This window comes from Tachypleus tridentatus, chromosome 2 (assembly GCF_004210375.1).
Source record: "Tachypleus tridentatus isolate NWPU-2018 chromosome 2, ASM421037v1, whole genome shotgun sequence".
NCBI classification, from domain to species: Eukaryota; Metazoa; Arthropoda; class Merostomata; order Xiphosura; family Limulidae; genus Tachypleus; species Tachypleus tridentatus.
In genome coordinates, this window is record NC_134826.1 from 55,089,374 (window position 1) to 55,103,356 (window position 13,983).

The window sequence follows — 13,983 nt, forward strand, 5'->3', positions numbered from 1 at the left end:
AATATTATTACTAATCACTGAAGTGGCAATCAGAGTCCTAAATAAATATGTATTTATATCTTTATTTACGGCTCTTATGACAAAAACTATTATTGCCACATATTTAAACTTTATCATAAAACCCAAAAGTTGCGAAAAAGTGAAGCATAATTAATTAACACAACTTACTAAAACAACAATGATAATTGGACAGAGTGTACGGTGTCTTCATACACCTAGAGAACCTAATATGGTCAAGTGGTTAGGGTGGTTCGAATCTTCATCACACCAAATATGCTAGCCCTTTCAGTAGTGGGTTTTTTTTATGTTACGGCCAATCCCACTATTTGTTGATAAAAGAGTACCCCAAGAGATGGCGGTGGGTGGTGATGACTAACTTCCTTCCCTTCAGTCTTACACTGCTAAATTAGTGACGGCTAGCGCAATTAGCCCTCGTGTAGCTTTGCGCGAAATTCAAAACAAAACAAGGTGTTCAGTAACATCTTAAGATCTAATAAACTCGATTAAGATTTAGAAGGGTTCATTATTTAGTGTTAGAGTGTTAATGAAGTAATTATCGAGTTACTGAGCAGTGATTAAGAATTAATTGAAGTAATTAGTGTGTATAAGATTAAAATGCTATTGATCGAGATAAGACTAAACGAGTTAACTACGTTTCTCATCAAATGAGTAGATTTCTGTTAAACACTATTAGTATATTAGATCTTAGATATTAAATTAATTTTAAAATTTTAGCTATAAAGTTCGTTTGTGAGCTTAGGCCTATACTTTGCGTCAGAGCGAACTTAAACCTGTAGCAAACTTTAATGAAAAAAAAAAATTAATTAATTCATTATTAGTGTATGATATGGATTTTGCAGTTGTTTTTACTAAATATATTTTTAAAATCTCTGCCGACGATAGGAAAACACAATTACAACATTGGTATCAGAAGTGATATTATTTTTATGAAAATAAAATAAACACTTGACTAAACTACAAATTGAAAATTACAACTCCGTCATGGAGCCGGATCGAAACACTATTAGAAATAATTAAACACTGAAGGAAGATCAAGAAAAAAAAAAAAAGAAAGCAAATTGAAAGAAAAACATAATAATTAAACAAAATTAAAAATAAAAGTAAATTTGTTTGAAAATAAAGTCGATCAAACTATTGGTGACTAGAGGGATTACAACAAATTTAAAGTACAAGAGAACATGAAAGAAGTACAGAAAGGTTCTAATGACAAATTTAAAGGATTACAAAAAGAACATCATTGTGGTAGAAAAGAATGTCAGTGACAAAGTAAAACGAACTGATGAATGTAAGGAATAAACCAGCCACACTTCTTTCTACACTTGTCCAGTAATTGCAACCTAAAACATCATATGCTGTAAAATATGAAATCTATTTGGTTTACACGTGATATCACTACTGCTATGCCATCTGTGATTGTATGATCTCTCTTACCAGCAACTACAGTTTCAAAATTTAGCTAGGCAGTTCAATAACACCACCCAACTGGGAAACCAATGGACTATGATGGAAAGATTTAATGAGGGGCACATTAGGCTCAATTGGAAATAATTTCCAGAATAAATAGTTGGAATGGTGAGCAACAGATTATTCGTCTTGATGTCCATTTAAAATGGTTGACTTTAATCACATGAAGGAACCTTTCAGCTTTTTAAAAAACAAACAAACTAATGTGTTCATCTAAATCTTAGTTGAAATAATTAGACAACAACCCTGTTAGTTAATATCTAAATTAAAACATCGAAGACACAGCTTATATCAAATTATTGTATGAATTTTTTAACTTAATAGTCACTGATATTAATATTTTCAATGTGGACAGCACCTTATGCAACACACAGGCCAAACAGTTAAGTTAGAAATCTTCAATTAAGTAATCACCTCTAAATGAGGAGTTATAGCAAATAGAGGGTGACCAGTCAGCAGAACCCACCGCCTACATGGCTACTTTAACTGAATAGTAGAATTGATTATTACTGTTATAATTCATTTACAATTACCAGTATAGAGAGTATCTAGCACTGTATATATAGCAAGCAGCTCGAGCCTTGAATATTATAATTTACAGCCTTTTACACTAAACACAAAGCCAGGCACGGACATTTAACAACTTCAAAAAAATAAAAACACAATTAGAAGCTATTAAAAGAAATTCGACATAATGATAAAATTTATGATAAACTTTCATAACATAAATTTGAAATTAAAAACATAAAATGAATGTAACAATAATATTTTAAAGAAATGTGAAAATGCTTCTAAAACTCAATGGCCTGGCATGGCCACGTGGGTTAAGGCGTGCGACTTGTAATCTGAAGGTCGCGGGTTTCTCATCCCCGTCGCGCCAAACATGCTCTCCCTTTCAGCCAAGGGAGCGATATAATGTGACGATTAATCCCACTCGGCTCCCCAGTGGTTCAGTATTTCTGCGGACTTACAACGCTGAAAACCGGGTTTTCGATACCCGTAGTGGGCAGATCACAGATAGCCCATTGAGTAGCTTTGTGCTTAATTCAAAACAACAACTAAAACTCAAAATGCTTGATTCGGTGTGGTCAATGGTAAATTTGTATGTATATAACAACAAACAATTGATTTTGCTACCGGTGGTGGAACAACCTAGGTAGTCCATCGTATAGATTTATGCTAAATAATGAACAAAACATATAACACATTTACCTTCTAGATTAAAAATATGTATATATATATATATATTGATAATACGCATGTAAAAAGAGGTGTTAAAACAATATAATAGAGGTATTTTGGATTCTAAATTATTCGACACAATTTTATATGTATTTTTAACTTTTCTATTTTATCACGTGTAATAGTTTAATTTGTTAATTCATTTTAATGTACAGTAACAAGATACACTGAGAATGTTTTTTGTGTAGAGGGGGAGAATTATGCCATTTTTATTAAATTAAACCAAAAGTAAAATATAGAGCTTCATCAAAATTATAATTTAAACTTTTAAAACTCTTTAGTACCTTTCTCTATGCCGACACCTTTAATACTTTTATCACCCCATACCAAAGTAAACTTCAGGAATTTTAACGTTAAAAATAGGGGTTCAATAACTGCAGTAAGAAGAGCACAAGTAGCTCAATGTTTAGTTTGCGTTTAAACACAAATCTAAAGTACAAGAAAATAATAAAAGCATCATAAAATTCTTGTTACCCTGCCATTGTTTGTGCAGGTAAGACTAATGTATTCTACATTATAGGCCCGGCATGGCCAGATAGGTAAGGCACTCGACTGGTAATCCCAGGGTCGCGGGTTCGAATCCCCATCACACCAAACACTCGCCCTTTCAGCCTTGGGGGCATTATAATGTTACGATCACTCCCACTATTCATTGTTAAAAGAGTACCCCAAGAGATGGCGGTGGGTGGTGATGATTAGCTTCATTCCCTCTAGCCTTACACTGCTAAATTAGGAACGGCTAGCGCAGATAGCCTTCGTGTAGCTTTGCGTGAAATTCAAACCAATCTACATTATAAGTCCCCAAATAGGTCCCCAAGTCGTGTAGAAACTAACAACGCTAAAACGGTGTTAGATTCTCAAAGCGCAGTTAACCTATAGGGTAAATGTTTGTCGAGCAAACGAACTAAAGCGTAAACTATATATGCACTTAACCTTTTGTCCTCTTAAAAATGTCCTTTTTGTTATGTATTAAGAATAAAACCCATAACTTTATCTTATTTTGTCATATTAAACTAAATAAACTAAAATCCTATTTTTAGTTCAAACTTGAGTTTGTTTAAGATATTGGTAGACAGATGGGGCTAGCAATATCAGATGAATTCATGACTTCAGAAGCATCTCGAGAAGGTAGCTGAAGTTGACTGCGTAGTAGTCGTTAATAATATGATGATAATGAAAATACAGTAAACGATTTTAAATTATAAGTGTTAATTTTACAGTTACAGTAGTATACAGACTTTGATGGATCCTGAAGATAGTGAAAATGCAAGTAACTGCACAGATGATGCAGCAAGGTAACTTGTTTTTTAAAGAGACTGTTAGTTTCCTTTAGTTTAACTAGAGTCGACTTCGCCTTTCTTTTCTTCTTTTTAAAGTATGTCGAAAATTAAATGCTAATACCAGTAGGCTTAAGCTGAAGGACTTCTTGAGCAAGGACTTTATTGATTTTAGTACATACATTATAGAATAATATAACTATAATATAGGCCATACTTTTAATTTTTACAGGTTTCAAACAGAATTAGAACGACATTTGTAACTACCACAGTGAATAACAAATACTGCATGTTACATCTAAAATTTAAAATTTAAACAGTTTGAAATGTTTTTATGACATAAAGAATATCCATTCAAATTAGGTTCATTTAAGTTAATGCTAAGAAATAGTTGATATGAGAACTGAAAGGCAGTAATGTGAAAAGAAAAAAAAAATACAGATCAAGTGACCAGAAAGTTTATCTTTTATTGGAACAAAATTTGCTGCATTTTATTGAAAGTGCACAAAGTATTTTTTGACATATACTGCAAGACAATCATGTTCTAGTTACTGTAGTATGTAATTGCTCCTTTCTTTAATCCTGCAGTTTTTGGCACTTAATATTTATTAAAAAACAGTGTAAATTATATCATCTTAATTGATCAGAAGTATTTTTTACTCAGAACTATACAGTGAGAAAAGGTGTAAAGTTTCCTTTTCTGCTGTCTTAAATTATCATTGTTTATCCAAAAAGATTGTATGTAAACTACTTTGTAAGCATTATAAAGTTATCAGTTTTTCTTGTAAACATAATTTATAGTTTGATTCAGAAAATGATTTCATATGTTAATGAAATTTTGATTTTTTTTTTCTATACATTTTTGGATTTTAGGCATGTAACTATATCTTTGCTGTGATGAATATAATACAGAGTTGTGATTGTAATATATTTCCATATCTTAGGCTTAATTTTAGTTTTATAAATATACTAACCTTTTAGCTTAAAGTGTGTTATAGGAATACAACTTCTATAGGAAGAGACTAAAATAAAGGGTAGATATAAATAGTGCCATTAATATTTCAGTTATTAGATACTTGAGTTGATGGAAATTACTTTTAGAACATAATTCAAGTGCTATTAAAAGACAATGTATTATTTCATGAGTTTTTAAGGAAATAAAGTTTTGTGTTTTACATACATGACGATATGATTATACAATTTCCACCTCATATTTTTACGCTACACACTTAAGTTTTTTTGTGTATGAATTACTTAAACATTAGAAACCAACTGTATAGGGACTGTATTCATGTTTCATCCTTGAAGGAGGCAAAATCTTGATGAAGCATGCTTCGGCTATCCAAACTTAAGTTTTCAAATCTCTATATGTACTTCAGAATATTTTTTTATGAATGGTAAGATTTGAAATACCTATTAAATTTCATTCTGGGACAGTTTTATTAGAATGTGTTACTTAGTTCTTATTTTTATAATACATTTTGCTTGGAATTTAACATTTTGAAATTTCTATGACAAAAATGTGAATTCTTAAAATGTTAAAACTTTCAAATTGGATTTTGAAATGTACATGATGACACTGATTATAAAACAGGCCACTAGGTGGAGTTTCACATTTGTCCTGTTAAACTTCTATCCACATGCATTAAAACACATATATCTGTTGGCATTAAAAAACTATCAAATCAATGTAGGACCTTTTTCTACAAGTTTTCTCAATTTCTAACTACACTGTGTGAAGTGAACAACTCAGTATGTGACACAAAACCTACTTGTCTCATTAAGTGACACCTAATCTCTATATGTGATTTCTGGTTCTATTATACTGCAAAGTCACCTGATGACATGAGATGTTTTGTGGTAATCATTATTCTTTTAAATAGGGTATCAGATTTATAATTCTGTTAATGTCTAACTGTACTTAAATTTTAATGTAATTTAAAATTGTTACAAGGTAAATATGCATCATTTTGTAAAATAGTATTGAAAGCAACTTATGAAGATTTCCTCTGTTCCTTGCTGTATGCCCCAAACCTCCAGCTTAGAATGACTTAAAACATAATTCATTCTTCTCTTATTTACTAGTTTGTTTAAATGTCACAAGACTGACTTAAGATGTGCATGAGTACTAGTCTAGTAAATTCGTTTTTTTCCGATCTGATAAAAACATCAGTTTTTGTTTTAACACCAGAAAACGTGCCACTGCCAAGAAACTGATTGAACAGTACTATTACCAGTTAACAAAAGGGTGTGGAAATACCTGTTGTGCCAACGAAGTTTGTGCCTCGAGTGGTAAAGTCAAAGTTTTCACTCCAGACGAAGCAGCAGCCAAAGCCTTGCAGCTTTTCGTGAGAAGAGCTCAGCTATGTCCTGCCAAACTATCAAATCATGGAACTGTAAATAAAAGTTTAGAACATTATCGTGAAGACAATCAGACTTGTGGAACAACCAACAGTATCCCATGTGAAGATGACGTAGGCTGTGATAGGATTACCTGCAATGTTGAAGGATGTCCCATGGAGGTAGCCTCACCAATACGTCCCTCTACTTCAGATTCTTTACTACTCTCAAAACCAGGTAACATATCAATTCACAGTTAAGATATCAAAGCAAGTTTGCATCTTTTCCTCTACTGATATTGGAGACTGAGCCATGAATGTATTTGTACTGTGGAAGGTAGAAACTGTTGACACATTTTCTTAACTGTGATTTAGTCATTTTTTTTACATTATGTTGGTTTTTTCTTAACTGGAATATTTTAAATACCACAGGGAAGTAGAATTAGATTGTAACCTTTGAACATGGAATGGGGTCAAAGTGCACCTACCATGACCTCATGCAGAGTGTCATTCTACAAGGTGTTGTTTGTTTTTCTTTTGTTTTATACTGCTGCATTTTCAACAGTTTGTATTAGAGCAAAATACCAGATATGATATACAGAAAAAAATTTTGATGTTTATTGAACTAACATATATTCAAACTGTATGAATAACAAAAGTATTTTCATTCTTGACACGAACATCAGTTTGCATCGTGACTGGTGCTGTCAGTTCACAGACGCGTCTTGACTACAGATACTTTATTACACATCTGACTTTATGTACAATTCATGTACTGTTTTGTGAAGGTAAACATTAAATTACAGCTAACATTTCTTATCCAACTGAACTCACCCTGTGAGTGTTTAGTAAAGTGTAAGTTTGATTCTGCTCTATCTAGAATATTTAATAGTTAAACTATTCTCTTAAATAACTTTTTATTTATAAGGATGTCAAGAGTAAATAATTATGGTGTCATGTTTGTATTCAATATCCCAGTATTCAGCATGAGAGAAAATAGTACAAATGTATTGAACATAAATGTAGAACAAATGTAGAATGAGCAAAATGATTTGATGACAGAAATAATACTACTTTAGAAAGAGTTAAAGAACTAGATACCATTATTATATGGATTTTAGAAAGTGAAGGGATTTAGTTAAAGAACTAGATACCATTATTATATGGATTTTAGAAAGTGAAGGGATTTAGTTTAAGAATTAGATACCATTATTATATGGATTTTAGAAAGTGAAGGGATTTAGTTCAAGAACTAGATGCCATTATTATATGTATTTTAGAAAGTGAAGGGATTGCAGTTAAAGAACTAGATACCATTATTATGTGGATTTTAGAAAGAAAAGGGATTGTAGTTAAAGAACTAGATACCATTATTATATGGATTTTTAGAAAGAGAAGGGATTGTATTTGTTAATTAGTTGTAGACTGTATATGTATTTATTAAGTACTAGGTTGTATGTGTACTTGCTAATTCATACTAGGTTGTTCTACTTGTATTTGTTAATTAGTACCAGGTTGTTCTACTTGTATTTGTTAATTAGTACCAGGTTGTTGTACATTTATTTGTTAATTGGTACCAGGTTGTACGTGTATTTGTTAAGGGCTGGGTGAATGATACATGTATTGATTAGCAAGTGTTACTGATTAATGTGTATCATTTATTGAAGTATTGGATAAATGATACACGTGTATTCATTAGCAAGTGTTATAGACGCGATACTTGTGTACTTTATATAAGTGTTGGGTAAACTAGTAGTGAATTGAAAAACAAGGTTATTTTTTATTGTTATTGAGAATACTGAGAGTTAGTGCTGGTTTGACTACTTGTAGAGTAATAAATATATACTTCGTTATTGGCATGGTTAAACTTTTTATTACAGTTGTATACATTTGTATAGTAATGTGTTGTGCATTCATCTATAGTTGATCAAGGCCTAAATGTTCCATTAAATAAAAACTTAAGAAATATTTAAAAAATATTAGAACTCCAAACTTATGATAGAAGTGGAAGACAGAAATCTTTGAATTCATGATACATTATACAATACCAGCTTTTCTCAGACAGTATACCTAGTTTAAATATTTAATGTTATTTTTAGATAGTTTACTGAACTTTCTCTTTATTTTTAGGGCCAATGAAACATTTTGTTTTATCTGAAAAACGTTTACTGGGCATAATAAGCAAGTGTGAAGAGGAAAAATCCTTTTCTGTACTGATTAGAACTTTAGGTGAAGTTTTCTCAAACAAAGAGTCACTTGTACAGAGTTTTTTAAGGAAAGAAGATACTGTTGTTGTTAGTGAGTGTCTTACAAAAGAGGACATTAGGGCAATGGAAGTTGATCCAGATAAGGATCATGATAGTGCAACAGAAAGAGGGCTGTTGAAACCAGATGAAGTCACTGTGGATCTAGAAAGTGTTAGACGTGCATTTGTAGTTTTATTTGGAATTCCTGACCGACCTTTTCAGGATGCTCTCATTAATGCAATAAGCACTTTATGCATGAACTTGGAAATTGATTTGAAATACTACAATCCTTGTCCGAGAGATCCTAACGTAATCAATATTTTTTTAATTATAATGGAGATTCCAATGCTGGAATGTCCAGAATATCTAGACTCGGCTCTACCAGCATTTTGTAAAACAGCAAGCATACTTCCTCTTCAAGCACAAACTAAATTAGCCCGGGTGTGGTCAAAAGCAAAACCTGACAAGTTAAAGACCATGGTAGACACCATTCACCAAGTGATTACATTACGTGTAATAGGAGGCCACTTCTCTCGGGATTACTGTCTGAATGAAGAAGAGGTTATAGTAGCAGCCACAAAAACCATGAAGATTTTATACTTTGCAAGCTTAGTGGGTGGTGATGTAGAAACTGTGGATTACACTGATGACATTGAACAAACTGAGGAAGACGAAAGTCTTCAGGACTTGTTACAAGGTGCTGTCAGTAGAGAATCGAAAGAGCCCAAACAAACCAGAACAGATCCTTTTGTCCAAGATCTTGGAATACACGTTATTGATTGTCGTAAACCTCTGATTCCATTTGAAGACTATTACAATGAACTTCTCAGTGATAACCTTGAAATGGATCATGATTTTACCAACTACAAGACTGGAGGAACAAAGTTTTCTTTCATGAACTACTCTTTCATCCTCACTCCAGCAGTCAAAGCTCAGGGGTTGTACTATGACAATAGAATCTGCATGTTTAACGAAAGAAGATTATCAGTCTTACAAAGCCTTCTTCATGGCTCTCCTCCTAATCCATTTCTCCGACTCAGAGTCAGAAGAGATCATCTCATAGATGATGCATTGGTTGGGGTAAGTAATGTATTTTTACTATTTCTCTTTTGTGTGTATGTCTATCTTCACAGATCTTGGTTTGTCATTATAGAATTGTTACACTTTGTCTGATCCCAAGCCTCTGTCATCGTTTACTGGATGGGACACCGCTGTTTTTTTTATACTTAGGTGGAAAAATGCTTCTTAGTTCATTAAAATGTATCTTTAATTTGAATACTGTTAGTGCTTCTCCAGATGAAAAACACCACCTCAAGACACTTTCTCACTCATATACTTGAATGTATTTTTATACAATTATTTGTAAGTAATAACCATAGCTGTTACATATGTATGACAATTCTGTGTATTACTAAACTATCAGTAGTCACATTATTAAACACCTAATTACTTCTGCATTTTACTAAACTGTCAGTGGTCACATTATAAGCACCTGATTACTTCTGTGTATTCTTAAACTGTCAGTGGTCACATTATAAACACCTGATTACTTCTGTGTATTATTAATCTATACTTGGTTGCATAAACCCTTTCAATAAGAACTTGGTCAGTTTTACTAAATGTTTACAAGACGTAATGAGAACTATTTTACAGAAGTATATTTGATAAAGATTTGTCCATAAATTTGTGGAACTATAGATTTACTGGTCTAAATGTAAGGTAACTTCCATATTGGGATTTAATTTTTTTTTATATTTTGTTTGAATAACCTATAGAACCTTCTAGATAATTTAAATGTTTTCTTCATTTATTTTATCCTATTACTATATGGGAGTTATCCATTTTAGTGATTTATTAACCACCATAGAAAAGTATAAAATACACTTTTTTTTGTTTCTAGAATGACTAGAAATTGTAACAGAAAATTATAATTATTTATCATGAAGACTGGTAATAGATTAAAGCTATTTTGATCTAATTTTATTCTTTTATTATTTGCTGAACCATGTGAGAAAGCTATGAACACCTGGTGAGCAGATAGTTCAATTATGGTAAAACAAAGTATTGAATTATGTAAAGCACATGCAATAAGTGCATTAACCTTGGTGAAATGTTTCTTAGGTTTAAATGTTTCTGTTTTTTGTATCTTTAATTAATTGTAAAACAATAAGTGAAAAATAAGTTTACTGAAATGGATAAAGTTTATACTAACATTATTACTTACTAATATCACGTGTATAACGTGTATACTTATTCCAATCACACCAAACATACTCGCCCTTTCAGCCATGGAGGCATTATGTTATGGTCAATCCCATTATTTGTTGATTAAAGAATAGTCCAAGAGTTGGCAGTTGGTGATGACCAGCTGCCTTCTCTCTGGTCATACTTTGCTAAATTATGGACAGCTGGCATGCATAGCCCTTGTAGCTTTGCATGACCCAGTGTAATTATGAGTGTAATTAAACTGTATTTTGTCTGAAAACTGAGCTCCTCAGTTGTTTGTGATTGTTTTTATTTATACATATCATTTTCAGAGTTAGTAGTTGGAATTAGGTTTTCTAGATAAGACTTGCAGTTTCAGCAACACTTTGAATTTGATCCTTAGGAGAATAAAATAAGTGGTCACTTAGGATGGAGTATATAGTGCATGTGTGTGTCTTACTTCCACAATAACTTCAAAACGTTGTACATTTTATGATCCATATTGTAGCCTGTATACTGGGGATCCTTTGTTTGTGCAAGGTCTTTGATTTGATTTTTGTTTGTAATTTTGTTTTTTCTTTATTATATATATACACACAGCTCTCATGAACATATCCAATATTTATAGTAAAATGTATAAAAAAACTAACTACATCATTTTGAAAACTAAAGAACTTCACCGATTTGCTAATTCCTGGTTTAACATCTTCCATACTTTATATGCCTTTGGAGTTGGAGGTGTTTTTTTTGGTTTTTGTTTTTGTTCTTTAAGTATTGCATTAGTTTTTAGTAAGTTGATTCTGTTGTCATTAAGCTCGAAATGGTTGCCATGGAAAATCCATCAAACTTGAAGAAGCAGCTAGTGGTAGAATTTGATGGAGAGCAAGGTGTAGATGAAGGAGGGGTGTCAAAGGAGTTTTTTCAGCTAGTTGTTGAGGAACTTTTTAACCCTGATTTTGGTAGGTAAAATAATATGCTTTTATCAAACAAAACTAATTTTATCAACTTTATTTATTGTTGTGGTTCTAATATGTTTGTTAGTTTTAGCTCGTTTGTATTGATGCATACATAAAAATGTTTATATTTCATAATACAAGATTAATGGGCAAGAAATTTTGAAACCAAAAAACTTGAATTAAATATATTTTTTATTGGAATTATTTTTATGGTTCAGTTTCAATTACTTAAAAAATATAACTTGAACTTTAGTGTTTTTAAAGTTTATGATACTATTGGTTATTTTGTGAATTGACTGTAAGACTTGATTTTGGTTATTTTGTGAACTGACTGTGAGACTTTGTACTGATTTTGGTTATTTTGTGAACTGACTGTGAGACTATTGTTTTTGGTGATTTTGTGAATTGACTTAGTGTTTGTATTGTTGATTATTTTGTGAATTAACTTGTGCAACTGTATTGTTCTTTGACTATTTTGTGAATTGACTGAGAGATTTTGTGTTGTTTTTGGCTATTTTGTGAATTGACTTAGTGTTTGTATTGTTAGTTATTTTGTAAATTGATTTGTAATTTTTATTTCAAAATAACTGAGTTTCAATTTGTTCTTGTAAAGATTTTTTATTGGGTAATAAGTATATATTGTAAACAAAATATTTAACACATTCAGAAATATAAACATATTTACAGTTCAAAATATGTGGTTCATTACTGTATATATAGTGTCAAACAAACTGTTAGATCAGGAGGATAAAACATGAAGTTATATGTAGTCAGTGAAGAAACACTTATGGTTCTAATGTCTGTAGAAGCAAGCATAGATAAAAATAATTTTTCACTGAGATTTTTGAGTAATGGGAAAATTTGTCCATGTTAATTATTAAATGGATCTTACACTTGCTTTACTGCTAGGTACTTAGTGTTAAATTTTCTTTGTTATAAATACTGTTTAACATAGAGTCACAAAAACCCTTTATTGTTTTATAGATATTTTTAAGTCTTATTCCTACACAGTTGTCTTTGAAAAAGTTACACTATTTGCAAGAATGAACCAAATGATACAAGAATAAGCCAATCATATTGAATATACTAATTTTGTAATACAGTGAGAGAATGTTAATTGCAAACTTGCAACTATATAACTGTAAAGTCTGGAAAGTTTTATCTTGGAATGTTGAAAGTAGGTCTTGAGTTAAAAGAAATAACTGTCTGTAATGTACTGCAACTTGTTTAATTTTAAAACAACTTATTACAAGCAAAATATATTTTCCATCCTTTGTATCTAAAGGAACTGGAAGTTTGAACACAATTTCTGTTCCAGTGTTCCATTATATATAAAGCCAGTCGTTGATAAGTACTAAAACTGTTTAAATATGCAGAAGCATTTTTCTAGTAGTTAACTCTCAATGCTGAAAGTTTTTATTTGAGTTTATACTTTAAAGAAAACAAAATTCTGTGTACCCTTTACACATTGTTACTTAACCATAATTCTCATGAAAAACTTGTTCTATACACATGAGAGTATTGTATACAAGTCATGTTTCCCATTCTTACTTTGCATAAGTTGTTTTTCCTAGAATTATGTTTTATTCTTATTAACAGTTATGCTGTGTAATTAATTTAGAAGTCATTATAAATCCTGACACTAAAATTTACATCATCATCAGAACTTCTACAACTTTCTAGAAATCTTACACAATTTGCTTCTAGCATGTGGGGCTGCATTGTCAACCTTATTTGTTGAGCCCAATCCTTGAGATAGTTTTGGTCTATATCCAGTTCTCACCAAACACCCACTAATTCGGTTCTGTGGAACAGCTTTGGTCGATATGCAGTTCTCACCAAACTCCCACTAATTTGGTTCCTTGAGATAGTTCTCCCCAAACACCAAATAATTTTTCTTGACATAGTTTTGTTTCACATCTAGTTCTTACCAAACACCCACTAATTTGTTTCCTTGAGATAATTTTGGTCAATATCCAGATCTCGCAAAACACCCAATAATTTAGTCAGTTTTGTGACCATAGATGAAGAGGGATGACAATCATTGTAATATATCCACTTACAATAATTGACTTGAATGCTGGCTTTAGAACATTCTGTTGAAACAGGATACATTATTCCTCTTGCTTGTTTCTGTCAACATTGCTGTTTCTGTTTGTTTAACCACCCTGTAACTTCTAAATTTATATTTTTAAATGTCATTTCTGTCCTCATCGGTAAGTGCCTTGCTTTC

The 13,983-nt window shown here is 31.5% G+C and overlaps 1 protein-coding gene across 6 annotated transcripts in view; it reads left to right on the forward strand.

The window, feature by feature from the left end:
* Positions 1-3,803: 3,803 nt before the first annotated feature.
* Positions 3,804-13,983, forward strand: part of LOC143243857 (ubiquitin-protein ligase E3A-like) — a 35,517-nt gene continuing 25,337 nt past the window's right edge. For 5 of the 6 annotated variants that reach the window (XR_013024785.1, XR_013024786.1, XR_013024787.1 and 2 more), the window contains exons 1-4: positions 3,819-4,022; positions 6,196-6,581; positions 8,474-9,669; positions 11,609-11,753. Coding sequence is in view for 3 of the 6 variants with exons in the window: in XM_076487591.1 (XP_076343706.1) it covers positions 3,970-4,022; positions 6,196-6,581; positions 8,474-9,669; positions 11,609-11,753 (1,780 nt within the window). In the remaining 3 variants the exon portion in view is untranslated. Of the gene's footprint in view, positions 4,023-6,195; positions 6,582-8,473; positions 9,670-11,608; positions 11,754-13,983 lie in introns of all 6 variants that reach the window. The other variant, XM_076487590.1, reaches the window with a different exon arrangement.